The sequence below is a fragment of the Ictalurus furcatus genome, chromosome 8 (genome assembly GCF_023375685.1).
Source record: "Ictalurus furcatus strain D&B chromosome 8, Billie_1.0, whole genome shotgun sequence".
Classification (NCBI taxonomy): Eukaryota; Metazoa; Chordata; class Actinopteri; order Siluriformes; family Ictaluridae; genus Ictalurus; species Ictalurus furcatus.
The window spans coordinates 4,702,580-4,725,801 of NC_071262.1; the positions used below are offsets into that span (position 1 = coordinate 4,702,580).

General features: G+C 40.3%; 1 protein-coding gene across 4 annotated transcripts in view; it reads right to left on the bottom strand.

Moving 5' to 3' along the window:
- Positions 1–23,222, bottom strand: part of neurl1b (neuralized E3 ubiquitin protein ligase 1B) — a 37,774-nt gene that overhangs the window by 6,303 nt on the left and 8,249 nt on the right. The window contains exons 1-2 of one of the 4 annotated variants that reach the window (XM_053630361.1): positions 9,419–9,749; positions 697–1,263 (exon numbers count right to left, since the gene is read on the bottom strand). In XM_053630361.1, coding sequence (XP_053486336.1) covers positions 697–1,263; positions 9,419–9,449 — 598 coding nt within the window. In that variant the 5' untranslated portion in view covers positions 9,450–9,749. Of the gene's footprint in view, positions 1–696; positions 1,267–9,418; positions 9,750–23,222 lie in introns of those variants that run through there. The other 3 variants (XM_053630360.1, XM_053630359.1, XM_053630358.1) reach the window with 3 other exon arrangements.

Genomic DNA, 23,222 nt, shown 5'->3' on the forward strand with positions numbered 1-23,222 from the left:
AGTCTTATCAGTGGAGAATAATTTCTTAAAAATGCAGCTACTCAAACTGCCGTGCTGCCGGGACCAGAATTACCACGATAAAGAGAGTCTGACTTTTTAAATTAGAAATTGTTCAACAATTATTAACCTCAACAGGTACCTGAGGCAGACATCGGACCCAGTGGATTAGATTAGACCTCAAACACGTCACAGGTTTTTTCATAATTCAATGCAGTTTAATGATAAGGAGCTGTCGAGTAGGTGATTTCTGGACTGCACAAACTCTTATAAAATACTGTGTCTCTCAAGATACTATTTCATCCATGAACCCATCCATCTATCAATCCATTTTCTGTACTGGTTATCCTACACAGGGTCGCAGGGAGCCTGGAGCCTCTCCCAGGGAACTCCGGGCACATCCATGTATGACAAAAGCAAAGTAGTTTTTACCAATAATGTAAAAGGTAGTAAATAATGGCGTAGGTAGTAAATAATATCACAAAAAACGTCATTTCTTGTGATGGTCTATCCCATGCTACAGATAACCGGCTTTTTAAATAGCAAATTAGAAAGAAAAAACAATATTTCTACAGTTAGCAGGTCGCCTAACCAGACCATTTCCCATTCCAATATGATTTAATGTTACTATTTTTTCAAAATGTTCTAAGCAGATGTATAATTATTATACTTCGTGTGTGATGAAAATAAGTAACTCACCAAGCAGTGTGACTTCCTGTGTGATGCCGTAGATGTCTATGATGGCCCAGAGTGGACGCGCAGCACTCAGGCCGCAGTGGAACAGTACAGGCTCGCCATCGTTCACTGTGTAGAAGACACGGCCGTGCCGGTCGGCCCAGAAAGCCAGTACGTTGTCCCTCGCCGCCAGTCTCTCGGGCAGAGCCTTGGCCCAGTAGCCAGGCCGTGCCACCAGGTCCGGACAGGCGTATTTGGGGATGTCAGATGAGGCAAGCTCGCTCGGGTCTAGGCTGGTGAAGCCAAAGCGTAGTGCACCGCTCCAGCCTGAGTGCACACCCGACAAGCGCAAGCGTACCTGCTCGTACAGACGGATGGGCCGCTGGCTGAACGTCAGGCCATGGCAGAAGCTGTTCTTGCGCGTGGCACGCCGCAGCTGCGCATCCAGACGGATGTTCTTGCCCTTGGTGTGCGGGTGGAAGCGTGGAGACTCCAGATTAACAGCCAACCCGGACGATCGCCTCTCCACTGTGCCATGAGGAAGAATGTAATACTGGCGGCTAGCCACAGGGCGGTGCTGTAGGTTTGCATCTACTGGAGCAAAAAGAAAATTGCACACATCAATACAGTGGCCTATAAAGCTTTTCAGTCCGTCAGTTTGAAAGTAGTAACGGGGTTCAGTCATACTAATGAACTGAGAAGCTGTTACACAAATACTCTCTAATGAACGGCAAAACACTTTCATGGTCTCAAGTATGATTTCGATTTTTAAGTCCAACAACACCTATACTTACTACTACTGGATATTCCAATATGTCGTAAATCATACGAGTCCTAGAGATGCGCTTTGTCGAACAGCCAAATGTTTTGTTTAATAAGAAATGACGCTGGTAAATCTACGAGGAGCACCGCAGTTCATATGTTAACTCCCTGCTATAAACAGATTAAATGCTACGTTTTAATTCAATGCCAGAATCTGAAAACAAAGCTGAATGTTTTGTGAATAAGACATGACATCAGGCACAAGATGCAACAGCTGCTCCTTGGAGAAAACATTGCGTTCATGAGTCAGACATCAATTACTGAAATCCCTAGGATCTCTTGAGACTCCGACATATTAGTCAAAATAGACTTTGTTGTATTTAAAGAACATTATTCCTGTAACCCTCTTCTGATGGAGCAGAAGAAGGAAATACATTACCCACAATGTCCCATCCCGCCCTCTGACATCCCACACATTTGCTAATGCTGGCCAGATAAATATACCTTCCCAATCTCACTTTAATGAACAACATGAGGAGAACATTTGCCTTTGGCCGTGAGCTTGGTGCTTAACGGCATGGCAAAGGCTTTCACGCTTGGAACAATAGCATACCATCAGCAACACTAAAGGCCATGGACATGACAGCATTGACAGATCTCCCAGCAGCCAAGGCAAATATAGCCTTTTGAAGGAAAAAAAAAAAACAGAGCAAGTCAACAGCAGCTAGAATTGCGCTCTCCACTGTGAACAACGGTCTCGAGCTGTGAAATCCACGCTGGGTGCGTCTATATGAAGAAATGCATAATCAAGAGAACTGCTGAAGCAATACTCCATGCAGTAATACAATTAAAGGAAAAAAACTGATAGAGTGTCCTTTTAACTGCAGAAAGTAGATGTTCTAGAGCAAGCATTCTCAACTTCATATAACCAAGAGGAAAATACATAACCTCCTCAGTAAGATTTCTTCTAAGAACACAATCCAACTATTCAAATATCAGACTTGCTATTTAAATGTGAACAATAATGTGTACAATGGTGGGTTGTATTTAACACCACTATAACGAGAAAATAAAACCCGTGACCCACAGGCTATGCTTGACAGATCCTCCGGTGGTCCCTGAACCCCAACGACTGATTTGGACGACACGTGCTGAATCCTATTAGCGTCGCGTCTTATCTCTGTGATGTTTTCACGTGATTCACCGCCTAATTACATTCGAAAGCGTAACGTAACATGCAAAAGTGTCATCAAATCTGTAGCTTCTGCAACATCTCACAGTGCCCCTCAGTGAAAGCGGTCTAAGTGGGCTTATTGATCATCTGCCTATCTTAAATGCGCAGTCATAGATAACGTTTATCCTCATTTATCTTCCATGTGCACTTCCAGAAATGAACACGTAGCACACTTATTGTGGGAATGGTTCTCAGTAAAGAAAGCAAGTTTCCCAGGACAGGCTAACCTTCAAAAACTCAATGTGTACAAGAGAAAGGCTTTTTAAACTAATCTGAGCTCAAGAAGAACAGAATACCCAGTAACACCAGAAAACCTGCATACCAGATTAGATTGCCTAAACAAGCATGCAGATTAGACTGATGACTAATGGCTTACCTGTATATCTGACTGGATGTGTAAGACAATCAGACTGAATACAGTGGACGGTGGAGTGTAAAGCAGGGTGGCTTCATCTGTGCCTCTAAAGCAATGGTTCTCAAAGTGGTGTTCATATAGCATAGCCCGACTCGCATAGTCTGACTACTAGTAGTGTCAAGTTTGACCTAATGTGCTCTGTCGGTGGAATAAAAAGCTCTAATAAACACACAAATCTAAACTTAACTAGTTAGAATATGTTCATGAAACATCTATACTGCACAGACCTATGGAATTTTTATGTTATTTTTATTATTATTATTATTTTACAGTTAAAGGTGTCCCAGGCTTCAAAAAGTTTGAGAACGCCTGCTCTATGCAATAATTACATTGTTATTGTTATAACCGTCCTTCTTGTGCAGCGTTCCTTACACAAATACCCAAATGACTCATGATGTTATGAACCTGTATGTGTGCATGGTTCAGTTCAGAATCATAGCATAATCAGGTTTTCAGTCACACATGATGCATCAGTGATGCTAACCAACTAAGAACAAAAAAGGACAGTTCATTTTGTTTGCATTTTTTTAACGTACCAGGACGTGGGGAGTGAACTGGATTAGCCGGCTAGCTAAACGTCTCAGTTGGTTATGTTGTTTAAAGGCCTTTGCATAGTTTGTAAGACTGTATGACAGCTGTATATAACAGCTTTGAATCAAGTTACACCAGGCGCTTCGAGCTACAGACCATTCTCTCTCCCTGCCGACTCACTACCATGAACTGTGCAAATAACTGTACATATACATATATATATATATATATATATATGTGTGTGTGTGTGTGTGTGTGTGTGTATGTATGCATTCAGGTATGATTTTGATGATTCGATCTCTATCTAGTTTCATTTGATTCTTATGTAGTTTCTAAAAGAAATGCTAAAAAAAAAAATGTATATAAAGTCTGTTAATATTAGCTTTATATTTCTCCTTTTTCTGTTTTCCACAGTGACCAGGAACACTTGATAAATATCGCCGACTGCAGAGATGTTGGAGACCAAAGGTTTATTTCATAAATAGATCTGAGGTGCAAGGCAGAAAAAAAACGCCAGTCGCCTCCTCACAAGCTGTGTGCTTTAGGGCCCTTTTTCCGCCACTCTGTGTACAGGCGAGAGCGAAACGAGAGCCTTGAACTCCACTTGAGAAACGCAGCACGGTTTTGCTCGCTTTCCAAATATAGATCTGCATGATGTGATGGCAAATCGGCATTGTGGCAGACAGCGATGCTGCTGTCCAGTTCTCGAATCTCGCTCGAGTGCATCCACTGAAGCCCTTCTGTGAATCTGTCACAGTCAGAGTTCTCCAACAGCAAACACTGCAAGCTTTAACATGCTCTGTGTCAAAACCAGGTTTCAAAACATAAAGAAAGTGAGCGCTCAAGAAAGCACACCAGACAATGTTATCACATGCTGTAAATCAAATGATAAACGTACACAGGTTTAGGTCGGATACAGCTGACTGACGTATATGCAAGTACTAAGGCAAACATCTCATTTCTGCAATAGTGCTAAATATCCAATGCATAAGGGATGAAACGGTTACCGGTTTCACAATAAACAGCGATAATATCCCTTGGACGTTAGTATTACCACGTCACATTTCATTATCATTAAAACCGTGCACGCTGAGTCATCTTCATGACAACCATCCATCACGTTATAGTGAATGCAACGTATTGTCTTTGGACTGGGGGAGGAAACCGGAGTACCCGGAGGAAACCCCCGCAGCACGGGGAGAACATGCAAACTCCGCGCACACACACAGGGCCACGGTGGGAATCGAACCCTGGAGGTATAAGGCGAACGTGCTAACCACTAAGCCACCAGTATCAGCACTTTTTGTACATTTTCAGCGCATTTTGAACAATACCGTGGTAATACTGATACCTGTGACAGTTTTGGTCACGATAATCGTGATATGAAATCTCTACAATGTATACATTGCGATTTGAAGGGCAGAATAGAAATCACATTCTGTCTCCACCTAAAGTCGTGTAATAATTACATGACGGATAGCTGTCAGTGAGACTTGACTTTGTTGTTGCAATGAATGTAAGTGATTTCACAAATGAAGGAACTGAAAAATGCTGATTGCTCCATAGCTCAGTTCTGGGAGGAGGTGACCGCAAAATTGTTGATGTGGTGGTGACCACAGGGTTTCAGATGAGACTGAAATGGCACAGGCTAATGTGGTCAGTAAAAAGTGCTCATGAAATACAGTAGATACACCTTCGTCGTGGTCAAGTGGTGGAAGTGTATGAAAAGTTCATGGTATGAGAACAATGAAACCCAGAATGACGGTTTTCAGTATATTACAATATCTGCTCCTGACTTTTTAAAGAAGACAACACTGAAGCAGCATTAATATCATAAATTAATTGGTTAAGTAAATGAACAAAATTCTGTTTAACGTGGACTTCTGGCCTTTAGTAGTTAATTAAACAATATATTAATTTAGTTTTCTCAAATTTTTGACCAGAGATTCTGTTTGTTTAAAAAACGTAGGTGTCATAGATAGTATTTGTGATATCATTCTCTCATATTGTATAGCACAATATTAAAGGGATAGTTCACCCCACAAGGAAAATTCTGTCATCAATTACTCACCCTCATGTCGTTCCATACCTGTAAGACTTTTGTTCATCTTCGGAACACAATGAAGACATTTTTAATGAAACCTGGGAGATTTCGGTTCCTCCATTTGCAGTCCATGTAACCAAAACTTGCAAGCTCCGATAAGATCAAAGTACTCAATGTGACTCCAGTCCAAATGCTTTGTGTGCACAAAAAACCCAAAAATTAAGTCTTTATTCACTAAATATCTTCACTTCCGCATAGATCGCCGGCACGTGCGTGTTGTGTTGACGTGAGAGCGGACTTTTTTTTAATCAAGATCGGACGATTTTTGCGTTCTCGCGGTACAACGAAACCCGGAAGCGCTGCACTGTTTACAGCAGAGGAAGAGGGACGCTGTACACAAACTGAGTCACAATAGAACCGTTTTTTTTTAACAAAGATGTCTGCAGATTTCGACATAGAGGCATCACTTGCATTTTCTTTTTGTCCACTCTCGCGGATATTTTTTTACCCGCTCTCGACAAAAGAAGTCCGCTCTTGCGTCAACGCGCATGCGTCGTGGTTCTCTCGAAAGTTTTGGTTACATGGACTCTAAATGGAGGGACAGAAATCTCCCAGGTTTCATTAAAAATGTCTTCATTTCTGTTCTGAAGATGAACGAAAGTCTTATCTGTTTAGAACGACATGAGGGTCAGTAATTGATGACAGAATTTTCATTTTTGGGTGAACTATCCCTTTAAAATGGTAACTATTTCAAATATCTTCATCAAAACACATCTTTCCACTTATACACTCTTAAAAAGTTCTTTGGGTAGTTTTAGGCTATTAGCTTGTACGTGGAACCAGATATTGAAACCTGTTGCAAGGTTCTACATAGAACCTTTAAGGGGAATCAAAGGGACAGGAACCTTTAAAGTTCTACATTGAACGTTGAATATTTTAGAGTATGACACAGCTTGCTTCAGTACTCAAATGTTTCTTCCTTAAAACGTGGGCTATCCTAGTACCTCAAAAAAACATTCAACTTGAATGAGCATTCTTGTGAAATCTGGATCGTTAGAGAGAAAAAAAACGACATATCCTTATCCTAACACTGTCACACCCTGAAATACAAATCATTCTGCAGCTGTAAAACGCACATGTGAACCATGGCATTGCTGAAAGCTGTAGTCCAGTGTTTCCTGTATTTCTTGCCAGAATTGAGTGACTGCTGCCTGGTAATTACAGTAAAGGGCACGTCGCAGCAGAGACACCAGAGAGCGAGAAATCTCACTGAGTACACTTCAGGAGAGTGGCGCTTTCACTTCTGTGGTAAAACCCCTTCTGGGAATTAATGCACATGGTGTACCTTCGTTCAATGCAGCATTGCAACATAATTTGTGAGTTCCTCCTCATCTAAAACATTGATTGCCTGAGCTGAATATTTCCACAAAACGACCTGAGGGTTTTCTTAAAAACAGAATTAGCACGGTGTCTCAGCCGACGGTTTTAATTTAGAACATATCAAATGCAGCTCAAGACCCTACAGTCCAGAATATCCACAACCAAAAATCAATTACCCATGAGTGATCCCTCCCTACGCACTTCCAAAACAAATCTCAAACAGTCTTCTACTGCAATTCCACAAACGCACATCTGCTTATCATTGCGGATGCACTGCTGCCAGTCACATACATAGTAAGTCACTTATTAGTCCTTTGTGTGTTATGGAGTCATCAATCAAAAGACATTGAGCACTATTAAATGCAATTTATCCATGTAAGATTGATTACTGGAGGGTAGAAACAGCACTCAATGGGCTCTAATGGATTCCCTTAGAGTTCTGCTCTATTCTAGAACATTAAAAACATAAATGGCATTAAAATTACATTCAGTATAGTTCATCCTGTTATACAGTCCGTCATTGTTGGTAAATGAGACCTATTAGCTGTACTCATGCTCGACGCACGTGAATCGAAGAGGGCTTTGACTGAATGCTCATTGGGATGACGTCACATAACCCGTCTTGGCCCAAATCTACGGAGAGTCTGCGGGAATGTTCAGAAATCGAAAGCCCCTCTGAATAGTTTGCTTGATTTGGCGTTCATTTCCGTGATTGGAAAAATCGTGAAATCCTAGAGGGACTGGTTATACATCTGCATACACATCTGCTACAACTTGTAGGGAAGACATTTTTAAGATTATGAATTTACCACATGCTTTTAAGTGTCACATGGACCTGAATTTCTATTCACACTTATTACATAGCCATATTTCTAATTTATTTCATTCAATTAAGTGTTTTTCCCCCTTTCCCAATCTGCAACGTTGGCTCTTGGAATCATTTTATGATGTAAAGGTATGAATAATACACAGGCTGACTAATATTTTGATTATTCAATACCCAAATTACCATGCCCGTGTCTGAAATCAGCTAAAGTCAGTTTAGTCTTGATAAAATGATCCAGAACACAGTCTTTAGGTTCCCTTTCACATTATACAGCTTCTATACAGAGCTTACATGATATGAGGCTATGCGCCACAAACAACATGACTCACAGAAAACAGTGATGTGGTATGGTGACAATAGCTGATCTAAAAATACATGTAAAGGTAATTTAAGTACTGTCAGCAGCACATACATGTCAATAACATAAATAGATGAAAGAACGAGGACAGTCAGCTGCCATGAAGTAAAATCCCATGAAGTAAACTGAATAGCTGCATAATAGTCTGTAGTTGATTTTGTTGTGCATCTAGACCCTCCTTTAAAACTGCATGATAAGTAAAATGGACGTCAGTTCTCATTTCTACAAAAATAGAAACCGATCCTTTCAAAGAATACCCTTCTGAAAAACCTCTTTCCTATAGCACGGTAAATTCTAATGGCCCACACAAGCCAAATCTGGGTACACAATATTATCTGGGGGACGTTGGATGTCTGTCAGTCACCAAGCTGTACTGTAGCAAAACAGGTTATCTCTAACGAGCTCCAAGATTTATTTCATTAAATCTACGTCTTCCAGTTCCACCTTTCACCTTCTGTTATCTGCTGATAACTTTTTTTTTCCCCCCACAAGCTTCCCAGTGCAAATTCGTCCTAACTTATGTGAACCCCTTACAGTAACCCCAGTTGTCTTACGTCCGTCTTTCGGGTGTTCATCTCAGACGAACAGACTGCTGCGCTACAACACGTTCATCGTTAGAACCATTTAAAAAAAAAAAATGCAGGCTCATAAATCCACCATCCAACATAGACATTGTATATGTGGCTTTAAAAATAAATAAATAAATAAATAATAAAAAACATCTGAACACTGTATGTTCCCTCAGACCGAAACCCACAGCATGGACTTGAACATATTCAGAGAATTAATAGTGATAAATGAGTTATTGCTGAACCAAGAGCTATATGATAGCACTGACATCTACAGCACCTACAGCATTAGACTATTCTGGTGTCTCCATCTGGACGCAGTGAAGCACTGATGGAGACATGTTGGAGTGCACTGGTGGTTCAGTACTCAACATGTTCATCTAAATCAGTCGGTGAGACTGTCTACTGAACCGTGTTCATAAACCATCTCCGTCAAGCTCTCATCTTCCTCTTCCCACGCAGTTACCTCCTCACACATACACGCGCGCGCGCACGCACGCAAAAGCACAAGCGTGGAAATGAGGGCGCGCTCCTGCAAGGCACGCGCTTGCGTTTTCACAGTTCTATACTGCGTGGTTCAGTGTCACGCTCGTGCGTGTGCGTGTGCGTGTCCGGTTCTCCTCTTACCTGTAAGCGGTTTGGGTGCACTGTTCCCCATTACTCTGAGCGATCGGTTTGCTCTTGCGACAAGTGGATCCTGACTCTTCCCTGCACTTCCATCTACGAGTGAAGGTCACGAGCAGATCAGCGCACCGTTAACGCTAAGCGCGTGTTCATGAGGCTGAGGAGGAGCGCCGCGTCTTTCCTTCTCATCTTCATGTGCTAGTATGGAGAGAGCAGCTCTTCTTCTCTCCGTTCACCCTTATTGGCGCACTGCCGCCTCCTCCCCCGCACCTTCCCTTCAAATCTTTCTCACAACTTTAAAGCAATACGCACTGCACACCAGAGTAAGCACTGTGGAGCTGCACGGTGTCGTTTGGTCATCGTCATGGCTACATTCGAATATAAAAATGAGGCTGTGGAGTAGTGGTGAAAAGACAAAAATTCACAGATAACCATAATATAACTACTCAGACAGCACAGTGCAATACCGCTATACCGGTATTCTATACTTCAAGGTCATGGGGAACCTGGAGCCTATCACAGGGAGCATCGGGTACAAGGCGGGGTACACAGTGGACGGGGTGCCAATCCATCGCAGGGCGCAATCACATACACATTCACACACCCGTTCATACACTACGGACACTATGGACATGCCAGTCAGCCTACCATGCATGTCTTTGGATTGGGGGAGGAAACTGGAGTACCCGGAGGAAACCCCAGCAGCCCGGGGAGAACATGCAAGCTCCGCATACACAGGGCAGCGGCGGGAATCGAACCCCCAAACGCTGGAGGTGTGAGGCGAACGTGCTAACCACTAATCCACCATGCACCCACACTACTACTACTACTACTACTACTACTAATAATAATAATAATAATAATAATAATAATAATAATAATAATAATAATAATAGTAATAATAATAATAATAATGTGCGCTTAGTGGTTAGCATGTCTGCCTTGTATCTCCAGGGTTGGGGGTTCGAATCGTGCCTCCGCCCTGTGTGCACAGAATTGCCATGTTCTCCCTGTGCTTTCCACCAGGTACTCCGGTTTCCTCCCCCGGTCCAAAGACGTGTTGTAGGCTGATTGGCATTTCCAGATTGTCCGTGGTGTGTAAATGTGTGTGCGATTGTGCGCTGCGATGGATTGGCACCCCGTCCAGGGTGTCCCCCGTCTTGTGCCCTGAGTTCCCTGGTTAGGCTCAAAGGCTCCCCTGTGTAGGATAAGCGGTACAGAAAATGGATGGATAATAATAATAGTAAGAAAACGAAGAAGAAGCAAATGTGCGCTCGTCCTGACTTTGTCTTGACAGTGGGACATCAGTACTGTTTCGTTATACAGTCTACCTGCTACATACCGATACACATAGTGGCATCACATTACACTTCTATTTAATAGGCATTTCAATGAGCCAGTAAGTAAAAATAAATATGATCAATGTTAACCATATCCTGGAAGCCTTGCTGCACATCATAATTATCATCCCAAATGTAAGCTCGAATCACATCTGTAAGAGGTTGATTTGTCCATTACCGTGATATCTAGATTATTTATTCATCTTCAGCGGTGGTTATATCCTGGCCAGGGTCGTAGTGTTTCTGGAGTCTATCCCAGGAACACTTTGTCCAAGGTGAGAGAATTCACCCTGGATGGGATGCCAATACATTGCAGAGTGCCATGCACACACACACACACATTTACGCTTTCATTAACACTGGCAGGCAACTGAGCTGAGTCAATCAGTGTACCTACATGTTTTTTGGACATTGGGAGGAAACCAGATAACCTGAAGGAAACCCACGTGGACAACACAGGTTGAAAATGTGTACCTCTTCACAGACAGTAATCTGAGCTCAGGATCAAAACAGGGACCATGGAGATGAGGTAACAACGCTACCCACTAGGCCCACATCTGGTTTACGCTTATAAAAAGCATTGTATCATTGTATTTTGATCTAATCCAAATCAGTAGCCAATAGATTAATGTCATTAAGTGACAATTCATGTTACAGGAAGAAACAAATCAGATAGCAAATGTAACCTTGCATAACAAGGTTGTGCCACTCCAATCACCACCCTCCCCACAGGCTTGATTAAGACTGACGCCTGAGCTGCTCAGAAAATTTGGGATCTCCACTCAAATTTAGTTCTCGTGGATTGTCAGGCTGTTACGTATGTCCACGTCACAGCTGTTAAAGTTACACCGTCTGTGTCACATTCACCATAACTAGCATGGGTTGGCTTTTTGCTCCTTGCCCTGAAATTGCTAACAGCAGTGCCTTTTAATAGTTGGATTTTTGGAATGGAGACAAACCCCTACTAAGATCTACAGACCTACAGTCTTTCAAGCAGAGAGCTCTAAAACACAACAGCTAACAATAACTTAAAGGGCAAATCATGACAGAGAAAAGTAACGTTTGAAGTTTTATGCTCTCCAAAAGCTTGTTAAGAATGGTGGACATTTTTGGGAATAACACAAGCCCTTTATGAGGAAATTCCCTGCTCCCCACCCCAGCCCCCAGCCCATCCTTCCTTGACTGCTGGGATCTTTTGCAAGCTGTTTCCTGTCTTCTGAGCTGAAACCATCTCTGAGGAGCTCTGTCCAAACGGGCCGGGCCCATCATTGCCGGCCACAGGCCAACGTCTGTCCAAACTGTCTGCAGGGACTCTATGCTCACAATAAACCCAGTATGTCACCTAGCATGCGTGCGTAGACAGTTTCAAGAGCAGTGCCCTTTTCATATTCACACACATGGAATAACGTCTCATGGCTTTAAACACACTCCATACCGGTTGATCTAATAGGGAGAAATATGACCTGTCTCTACTTGGGGCAAACCAAAGCACTCGCCACAGATGTGGAAAAATTGGCGGGAAAAAAAAAAGCAAAGAAATGTTTAATTTCCAATTATTCTTCCCAATTGTAGCCTAGGGATTGTCTAAGTTTGTCAGCACTGCATGCAAATCAGTGGAAACCATTCTCTTTAGGCTTTCACTGTATATATTGGCAGAACACATTGTTATAAATTAGACAAATGTTCCATTAGCAAACATTTGAATTTCTGTGCTGTCTTTCTGTAAATATGGCCCATGTGAGCTGCTCCAAAATTCCAAGATGAAGTTGATGAAGACGGCCCATTCAAGAGATGACCTAGACAAATTTGCCTAGTTTGCCTAATTTGTTATTTGCCTGGATAAATCAGTCTTTTGACAGAGCCTTTTGTAATGAATAAATAAATACACATATACATACAGAAAGAAAGGAGGGAACCATGGCATTCATGCATTCTTTGATAGAAGAGTTGTTTAAGCATTTTTAAAGGATTCTTAGCTTCCAAAAAGGATTCCACTTGTAACCCTTAAGTGAACTGAAATTCTTTAACATCCTTGTCATGGTTTGAAAAGAAAGGGCGGCAGTGGCCATGGGGATTACACAGGAAGTACACGTAACGCAGCGATTGTGACCACAGTACTGGCCACGATGTAAACAATATATCACAAGCATCGCAGCTGTTTGTTCGTGGTTCAACGCTGTACCACCAGTGTAACAGGATATATGATGCTGATAAGCTGCCTTTAAAGATCTATGACTGCAGTAAGAGGGTTTGGCGTCCTGACTCTGAGCACAGCAGCGCATCCAAGTCTACTCATTAGACACACAGTAAAATCACTGGCGATAAATTAACTTCTGCAGAGTTGAATGGTCTCCTACAGAGTTTCATTTGATGCTTTTTAACTCCACAGGCACTACTTTAACACTACACATAACCAATCCCCACACAATAATGCTGAGAAGATGGTTTCCATTATCATTGAATGGTACCATATTAAATGCTTGATAGAGGCCTGAATTTTAAGCATTTCCCAAAATTCATTAGTGTCTGCTCTCCTCCGGGAACAGTTAATAGCATCACTGTAAACATGTTGGGAAGTCTTTGATAGACAGGGGTCAAAATCCTTGTTAATAGGATTCACATGAATACACATTGAAAGCAAATGCTTTTTATAATAAATAAATAAATAAATAAATAAATACATTTATAAAAAGACTAAATGGAACAAAGCAATACATTGGAATCCAATGGAATAAAAAAAAATTACATTGCTAAAGAAGCACTATGCTTTTCTGAGGGATGAAGCTGCCAGAACGTGCTAGAAAGCTTGCCCTATCATATCGTCTTTGGACTGCAAAGTGTTAGATTTGCAGTCGTCTGATTTCTGCTCGGTTTCCAAGGCACTGCTGAAATGCTAAGCAGATGGCCGATTGGGAGGATTGCATGTGGTTGTCTGAGTGGTGGGGAACTTTTGTCCAAAACCCCAACTAGCAGATCTAATGGCAAAGTGAGTCATAAGCACCCTCTGAGAGGACCGTTTTCATTAGACACATGTGCAAAAACCTCAAGTAGAATTTATTTTCTAAATCTAATTAGCAAAAGAAATCCATGCAACATGACTTCATTCTGACTTGCTATTTGATCCCATTATTTTATAAGAAGTACATATAGGACTTGTTTACTGACTGAGCAAAAGCAAGGCCATGTGTTATAATTTCTATTAGTCAATACAAAAACTTTATAGAGTAGTTATCGATTGAAATACTGTCTGTAGGAAATTCAACAACAGCAAATCCGTCTAATGTTTTTTTTTTTTTTTTTTTTTTAAATATAACTTAGTTATGTCCTGATCCAATTTTCCCTTTTTCGATACAATACTGAAATCAGAAGTCTGAGTAGAAGCTGATACCCCATCCTGAACCGGTTCTGACATCCTCAGAGTAACCGAGGCAACTCGTCGTCGCTTTTGTTGTCGTAGGTGTGATGGCAACGCGCATTACGAAAAGTTGTGTCCTGTGTTCACGTGCATGATATATGCCACGCCCGTGTCATAAAATACATTGCTGATTCAAAATAAAATAAATAAATCTTTCAAATCCGAGCCAATATTGATTTCAGATTTAAGGCCAGCACCAGCCTACGATACCGATTGAATCAATAGAGCAGAATACAGAAATTGCTGCAGTGTGAAGAACTCTGAAGAAACTCGATGCATGTGATTTCTTAAAAGTTGTACAATGGAAAATTATTTGAAGAATAAGTTCCACCAATAATAATAATAATAATAATAATAATAATAATAATAATAATCACTTGTTGTTATCTCACACTGAAACAAGCATTAACAGAAATGTACATGAAGCGCCTGTGTTGCCTACATTTTGCGATCTGCTTACACGAATCGACGTAAGATGACATGCTCGACTCACTGGAGGTCAATCTTGGCTTGTAACAGTATTAAAATAGCTGAAAACAGCCAATAACACTACATGAAGCCTGACATAGTAAAAGAAGAAATATGGGGAGAAGTTTGCACTGAGTGGTGACTCTTTTCCCGTTCCATGGCTGATACTGCCAACAGGTCTCAGAACGGGGGGGGGGGGGGGGGGGGGGGGGGGGGGGGTTGTGTCTTTAACAGATGTAGACCACTGGCCTCATTTCCTCCAGCTGTGCTATTGTGCTTGCATTGTCTGGCAAGACAAACGGATGCACAGCTACCTAAGTGTAAGGAAATGCACGTAACCATGTAAAAAGAAAACAACAAACGTGTTGTCCTTTGTCCAAGAGACCACATATCTAGCAGGACACAGAACATATATTGATCTTATTTCATTATTGATGCTTACGTTGCTGAAAGGCACAAAAACATTGTTTGGTACAGTGTGGGTAGATATATACTGCATCAAAAAGAAGGGTCAACAGAGAAGAGAACATCTTTGTAGCCCAATCAGTGTCTATATCAGGGGTGTCCAATCTTATCCGGAAAAAGGCCGGTGTGTGTGCAGGTTTTCATTCCAACCAAGCATTTGAGAAACAGGTTATTGCACTGAAATGGAAAGAAATGTCCAGCATACGCAGACAATTCCACTGATATAAATGTAGCAGTTAAACTAATTCTGAAATACAAACTGTCTGGCCAGAAGCTTAATAAAAATACACTCACCACTTTAATAGAAACAGCTGTACCCATGCACATTCGTGCAATTATCCAATCATCCAGAACAGGAATCTGAAGCTACAGTGAGCACAAGGTCAAATAAACGGCACAGCTGAAGACTGGACAAACAGCGCATGGTCTTTTTCCAATCTCTGTCCAGCTGTCCAGTGTAAGTGAGCCTGTGCCCACTGTAGCCTCCTGTTCTTGGCTATACAGGTATTCCTAATATAGTGGATGGTGAGCGTATAATGAAATCAAAATAGAGAATATATGAAAAGTTTTTAAATAACAACAAAGTGCAGCTTTAACCGTAGTGATTGTTTTGGTAGATACTAAGAAATCTTCCATTATTGTGTCATGGATCAAAATCAAAACTGAAACAAGGGTAAGAGGGAACTAAAATGAAGCAGGAATCTCCTCGAGTCAACTCTCAAAACAACTTGCAGACAACATTAGGTAAAAAATAAATAAATAAATAAATAATAATAATAATAATAATAATAATATGGGTCTCGTGCTCACTCTCTTAAAACAGTGCAGTGTGGCTGGGTGAAACATTGTGTTTTATGTGTGCTCCTCTTTTACTGGATGAATCATACCATTTCCTTCAATCAGAGCAGGTAAATATAGAACTAAATACGCAAAAATGATTTGATTTTCCTTCTTTTTTCCATGGTAGTGGTGACAGTTGCATGGAATTGCCCTAACATATTGTTATATATATATTTTTAAAAAATCCTCTTTAATCTATTCTTAATAGTAAAGCATGGTTCATTTTAAGAGAACATCATTTCTCCTTTATTTATTTATTTATTGATTTTTTTTTTTTACATCTAGATGAGACCGTAAATAAAGAAGGCACTGATCCAATATCCAGTATCGGTACTTGGCAGAAAATGCTTGTAAAAAATCGATTCTATTCTATTTCTGTAACAAATGCAGCCTGAAATATCACAGAATTGTTTACAGCTTAAAGTATAAGCATAGTATTAGTATAGATTAACAGTAGCCACCTACATACATCAAAAGCAGCTCGCTAGCTCTTTAGCAATATTATACTGGAATTACAGTTTGGTATTTTACATTGCCTTTTTTGCACGGTGATATTTGTTTGGGTTTGTTTTTTGTCGTTGTTCCTTCTCTAGAGTAGTAGAGTGCTTGAGCAGTTTGTGTATGTTCATTTTAGACGGCCATCTTAAGTGTAATAGAAATTACCCATCTGGATTTATTTGTTATTATTATGTCTCCTATGAATGAACAAAGACAAAACTATACCATCTCTCAAGATGGATATGTTGCCCAGAATGCCTGTGAAGGCTTAGTTATATACGTACCTAAAAAGGCCATGGGATGCTAAAACCACGTCAGCAATAAAACAAGAATTAGACAAAGAACAGGGCAGTCATTAGAGTTGGATTGTAAAATAAAAAACATGGTTCAGATATTTCAGATATGTACTCCCCCACAAAAAAAAAAGAATGATATATATATATGAGACTAGTACAAAGATGTGCAGTTACACCATAATGACTCTAAAGTGCACTGCTGTGATGGGGTGGTTCAGTGGTAAATATCAACTAATGAATCTGTTAAAAGAAAACACAAGGCCACAAGGACATCATTACATTTTTACAGCACAGTTCATTTGGAGCATTGTGATCCCAGCATCAACTCTTTAAATGTGACTTCTAAATGGTGCCAAGGAGATGTGGTATGGGGTGATAATCCCAAAAGTATGTCAGCAGTTAGGAGAAGGTCTGCTGGATTTCTTGTGGTTAACCATTTGGTGCTACCATTCTACTTTACTTCTTCATCATTCCCTGTAAGACTTTTTCCCCAATCAGTGCATTGTTGCTTAATCTACCACAGTATTAAACTGTATTATCTGTACAGTAACAGCAGGTTATGACCAGGTCACACAGTGTAAAGACGGGGTAGAGAGGGGAGGTGAGTTATTTACCTAATCAACTGCACAGTTTTTGGAACGTAAACGTTTATTTTGAAATTGATGCGTGTAACACGTTCCAAAAAAAGTTGGGACAGCCGCAACATTGTCCAAAAGCACTGCCGACTTCTCTGGGCTCGGTTTCATCTGAGATGGACAGTAGCGCAGTGGAATCATGTTTTGTGGTCTGACGAGTCGACATTTCAAACAGCTTTTGGACAAAACAGCCATCATGTTCTCCGAGCCAAAGAGGAAAAGGACCATCCAAGCTGTTATCAGCGTCAGGTCCAAAAACCAGCATCTGTCATGGTATGGGGGCGTGTCAGTGCCCATGGCAGGGGTAACTTGCACATCTGTGAGTTCACCATTAATGCGGAAAGACATATACACATTTTGGAGCAACATATGCTGCCATCCAGAGCAGGACAACGCCAAACCACATTCTGCCCAGATTACAAGCGCATGGTTGTGTAAGCAGAGAGTGCGGGTGTTAGCATGGCCTGCCTGCAATCCTGACCTGTCGACCATTGAGAATGTATGGCGCATTATGAAGCGCAAAATAAGGCAACGAAGGTCCCGTAGAGTTGCGCAGCTGAAGAAATGCATAATGGATGAATGGGGGAAAATTCCACTTGCTAAACTTGTGTTAAAACAACCGGTGTCTTCACTCAGCGTCCAAACGCTTAATAAGTGTTATTAAAAGAAAAGGTGACGTTACATAGTGGTAAACAGTCGGCTGTCCCAACTTTTTTGGAGAGTGTTGCAGTCATCGGATTTGAAATGAGTGTATATTTTCAAAAATAAATTAAATTCACAAAGTAAAACCACAAATAATGTGTTCATAAATGTGTTTTCAATATAGTACAGGGTGAATTGAACTCTTTTTGTTGGTTGTTTTTTTTGCATTTTTGCATTTTCAATACTGTTCCAAACTTTTTTGGAATTAGCGTTGTAGAATATAAATAAATATATACATATACATATATATATATATATATATATATATACACACACACACACACACACACACACACATATATATATATATATATATATATATACACACACACACACACACACACACACATATATATATATATATATATATATATATATATATATATATATATATATATATATATATACAGTTACTAACATGTTGCCATATTGTTTTTATTGAATCATGTTCATATATGTATATATATATATGAACATGAACGTCATTGAATAAAAACAATATGGCAACATGTTAGTAATTGGCTGCAATTTTTTTTTTCATTTTTAGCTTACAGCTGAACACGAACACCAGCCAGCAGTGGCTCTCTAGAAGTGAATCCCTGTTTAGTTTAAAGAGATTTGGCTCTGGTAACACACCAGTAATTGAGGAGCAGCTTTTCAGGCCAAATGCATAAAATTAACAAACGTTCACTGACAGAATGGCACGGGCTTTTCAAGCCAAATAAAACATTTCTACACACACTCTTTAGCTGGTATTAATAGTAGGCACTATTAGTGGATGATTCGTTATAATCCTAAGAAAACCATCATACACTGTATGAGCGTCCCTTTAACGTTTCTCACACACTTAATAATATTTCTAGTAAATTCAATCATAACATCAGTAAAGTACGAACTAATTACAAGTTTAGACTTTAAGGCTACTATTTAAAAACATATTTTAATGACTAAAATTATGGACAATAGAGACAATAGAGAATGCACTTGACATGCCGTGCGAAGTTTCTTATGTCGTCGGCCTTCTGAACAATCACAAAATAGCATCAATGTTTCAGCTGCCTCACAAAGCCCTTAGGTCAAATGCCAGAAGATTGCAGGCAAACCGAGACCGCTACTATTATTAACGACCCCTGCTATTATTATCTACCAGCTCTAAATAATGTAAATGTACCACTTTTTAAAGAGATCAGTGATCTTTTCTTGAATGGAAGGAAGTTTTGCTGTGCTGTGTGTTTTTAAAGAATACAAGCACTTTCCTTCTAGCAAGGTTGATGTGATTACATAATGGAATGACTGATGAAAGCTGTCAGTAGCTTAAAAGGACTGCCAGGGCGAATAATATGAGCAATGAACTGTATCTACAATATGAGGACAGAAATGTCTCGTTTACTGTGTATTAAGTCGGCGTGCACTGATTCTACTTTTTCCCATTTTCAATATGAAAAGAATATCAGAGCTTGCTGTATTGGCTGATGCAAAATAACCCATGTTGTTTAAAATCACACACACATTCACGACATACAATGTATCAGCCCATCAGTACAGATAAGAAGCCAATTCTGATGCAATACCAATCCAGCTTTTCAATCAACCCTCATACCGAGTACTATTCAGTATATGTATTTGGTTTACAAGACTATATTTCCATTTTTATTCTATAATCTGTTTGATTAAGTTACTGTCCATAAGACTGGCACCAGTACAACCAGGAGGCCAAAGGGACTTGACCTCTTAAGGTCAAGGGGCACCCTGTTGTAAGACTCAACACAAACAACAAGTGGCAGCCAACAACTTAATACAACACAGATCCCAGCACTCATATTAATGAATTATGTTCTGCTGACTATCATAGAGGGAAAAAAACACCACTGTAAAACTGCATGAGGTTCCAAATGTGTGAATGGTGACTGGGTACGTCTGAGGGAACTTAACACAAAAATATCAAGAAATGTTACACTGTTGTTTCAGGAACCACCGCTTCTGCAAACCAGTGGAATGTAGCCATGTGTTTTAAACAGGGCTTACGCATTGTAAGATTTAATGAGAGCCATATGAATTTGAGATTAATGAGAGGTGAATTCAATCTTTCAGTAATCCAGTCAGAGGCCAGGCAACCCCGCTTGCCATGTCTGCAACATCTCATCATGCTGTAGGCTGTTTTCTAAAATGAGTCAGTCTTTATTGCTTAAGAACTCTTTGCCCTGTATGAAAGAAAAAAAGATGCAATTCTGCACAGTCACACAAAAGCGAACAGTATTCATGGTTAAGATTCGATGAACCATACATCCATCCATCTATCCATGGATGATGATGAGGGGAACCTGGAGCCTATCCCAGGGAGCATGGGGCACAAGGCGAGGTACACCCTGGACAGGGTACAAAGCCATCACATGACACAATCACACACATTCACACACCCATTCATACACTTCGGACACTTTGGACATGCTAATCAGCTCACCATGCATGTCTTTGGACTGGGGGAGGAAACCGGAGTACCCGGAGGAAACCCCCGCAGCACATTGGTGGCTAACCACTGAGCCCCCGTGCACCCATGAACCATCCACATTTGGTCATTTGGAATGTGACTGAACCTAAAGTGACTTAACAAAGAAGGCAAATTTGAAACCATACATGTAGCTGGGCAACTAATTCTTTAACGTGTTACTCAACATTGGGTTTTTGAAAGTTCTGGTATTTGCAACTCCCAATATTCTGGTGAATGATCATTTCCCTGCTGCCTGCTACACCGATGTTATCTACAGCAATTACAGTCAACTCCAGAAATATCAGCACCCTTCATGAAAATTATATGAATATTATAAACATACACACTAAGTAATATTTTGAGCCTTGGCATATGAGGACGCTGTGTAGTTTTATTTTCACACAATAATTTCTCAAATACTGTATAAACAGTGTTCTTAAATAGTTTTTGGAAAATGTATGGCACCCTCACACTTAATAGTCGGTGAAGCCTCACATGAACAGAGTGACAGTACTGAGCATGTTCTTGTAAAGTCTAACAAGGCTGAAACATTTGTAGGACTTTTGGGCCACTAAGGTTGGTGTTCAATAGGGTTCAAATTGGATGATTAAAATAGCAATGCATTTTCCGTTCAAACGTCTATGTTAAATGTAGTAGCTATACTGATGTTACACACACACACACACACACACACACATATAGCCATGCCCAGCTGCTCTGTCCTCTGTCAAGTGCTATTTTAATACCAGCTTCAAACTAGCCCAGGGAGCTTTGTGGCATCTCTGCACAAGGTTAGCAACACCCAGTGAGCTGTTGCCAAAGCGAATGGGCCCCCTGTGGAGACTGGCTATAAGGCTCTTAGACAGGTCGAGACATTATGGGCTACATTATGGGCTAACCTACTGTTCTACTCACTGATTATTTACTGGCTCAAGGTAGAACATGATGAAAGACATTGATCAGGTTCATGTGCTGATAAATCCACGAGTGACTTCACAACTGATGTTTGACTTTCAGTTCAATAAACCTAAACGTGATCTAGGACAGTGTGCACGTAAAGCATGAACTAGAACTTACATGACAACATTGCCCCCTAAAAGACCATATGTATGTCGTATCTGAAGTATGTCAGATTAAAAAATGATGACTAGAGGACCCCACATGACATCCTACGTTCAGCCCCTGCCCCAGAAAAGCTTTTTCCCAGTGGCATCTGCTCTAAACAGCATCTTCTCAGCTCATTTCAGTCATCCAAAATGTTCTACATTTCATCTATCCATAACTCAGAAAAACATCTTATTTGCAAACTACTCTTAAGATTGATAGAAAAGAGACACAGAAAAGCACACCTGTGACCGTGTTGTAGAAAAGATGGCTTCAAGGAGTGAGGTTTTCAGCACTGTTTTGGATACATTGCTGATGAAGATGGACAATCAACAGACACAACTAAACCCCTATTTACGCATGTGACCTCGTTCTTGACAGACGGTTATATGGCTATACACTGGGGACTTTTCATAATACTGAAGACATTTTATAGACTTTAACATGTTTTACACCTAATATATGGCTAACTTTTTCGCTATGTAGTAACTCATAAAGTCACATCGACCACATCGCCAGAGGGCAACCTCTCTTATAGCTTGAATGTCTTCCTTGGTTGTTTTGCTGATTCCTTGTCCAAACCTGTCTTGTTTTTCCCTTGATTTGCTCCCTTTTATACGTTCTGTGTGTTCCCTTTTTAGTCACTTGGAATTGGCATTGTACTGTGTTGTAGTGATGTGATTAGTTGTCCGCTACTGTGGTCTCTTGGTTAGATTATTGGTTTGTACCCTTTCTTGTTTTTCTAGCTTTTTCAATGTTGCATTGACTGTTTTTGTTCAGTTTACACTTTGTTAAAAAAGAAAGAAAGAAAGAATGAAAGAAAGAAAGAATGAAAGAAAGAAAGAAAGAAAGAAAGAAAGAAAGCCTGCACCTGAATCAACATCCTTGGATTTGTTATAGTGACACTGTATTCACTTCTTTGCTATCTATATTTTTTTTTACATAGCCTTATTGTGTAAAACATGCAAAACATCACAAATTATGAAATAATGCTGTTTAATGCTATGTGCACACTGCGAATATTTTCCTTGGCTCCTCATATCATAGAAGGGCACTATTTTTAGACTCATAACAGTGCACTTTGGGTTCATACTCCTTCAGGCTGTCGTTATTGTTTAGCCGTGTGATCTTTTGTTCAAAAAATTCACAAAAATACTCTGCTCTCATGGATATCAAACGATTGCAAACACAACACAGGTTTCTCAAAAAAAAAAAAAAACATCTTTGTTAAATACATGTGTGCAAAAATGATTGGCAGTCCATGAATTCACATCAGAAAAATATATTTGAAGTATATTCCCATTGATATTTTACAATGGTTTTCATTATATTTAGTACACCTGGGTGACTAGAAACAGGAAATTGTTCAACCATGACTTCCTGTTTCACAGGGGTATAAACATGAGGTAACACATAGGCCACATTCCCTTAGTCATTCATAACAGTGGGTAAGAGCAAGGAATATAGCTGTGATGTGCTGCAAAAGGTTGTTGAGGTTCACAAAATGGGAAGCGTCTATAAGGAAATAGCACAAGCATTGAAAATGCCCATTTCCA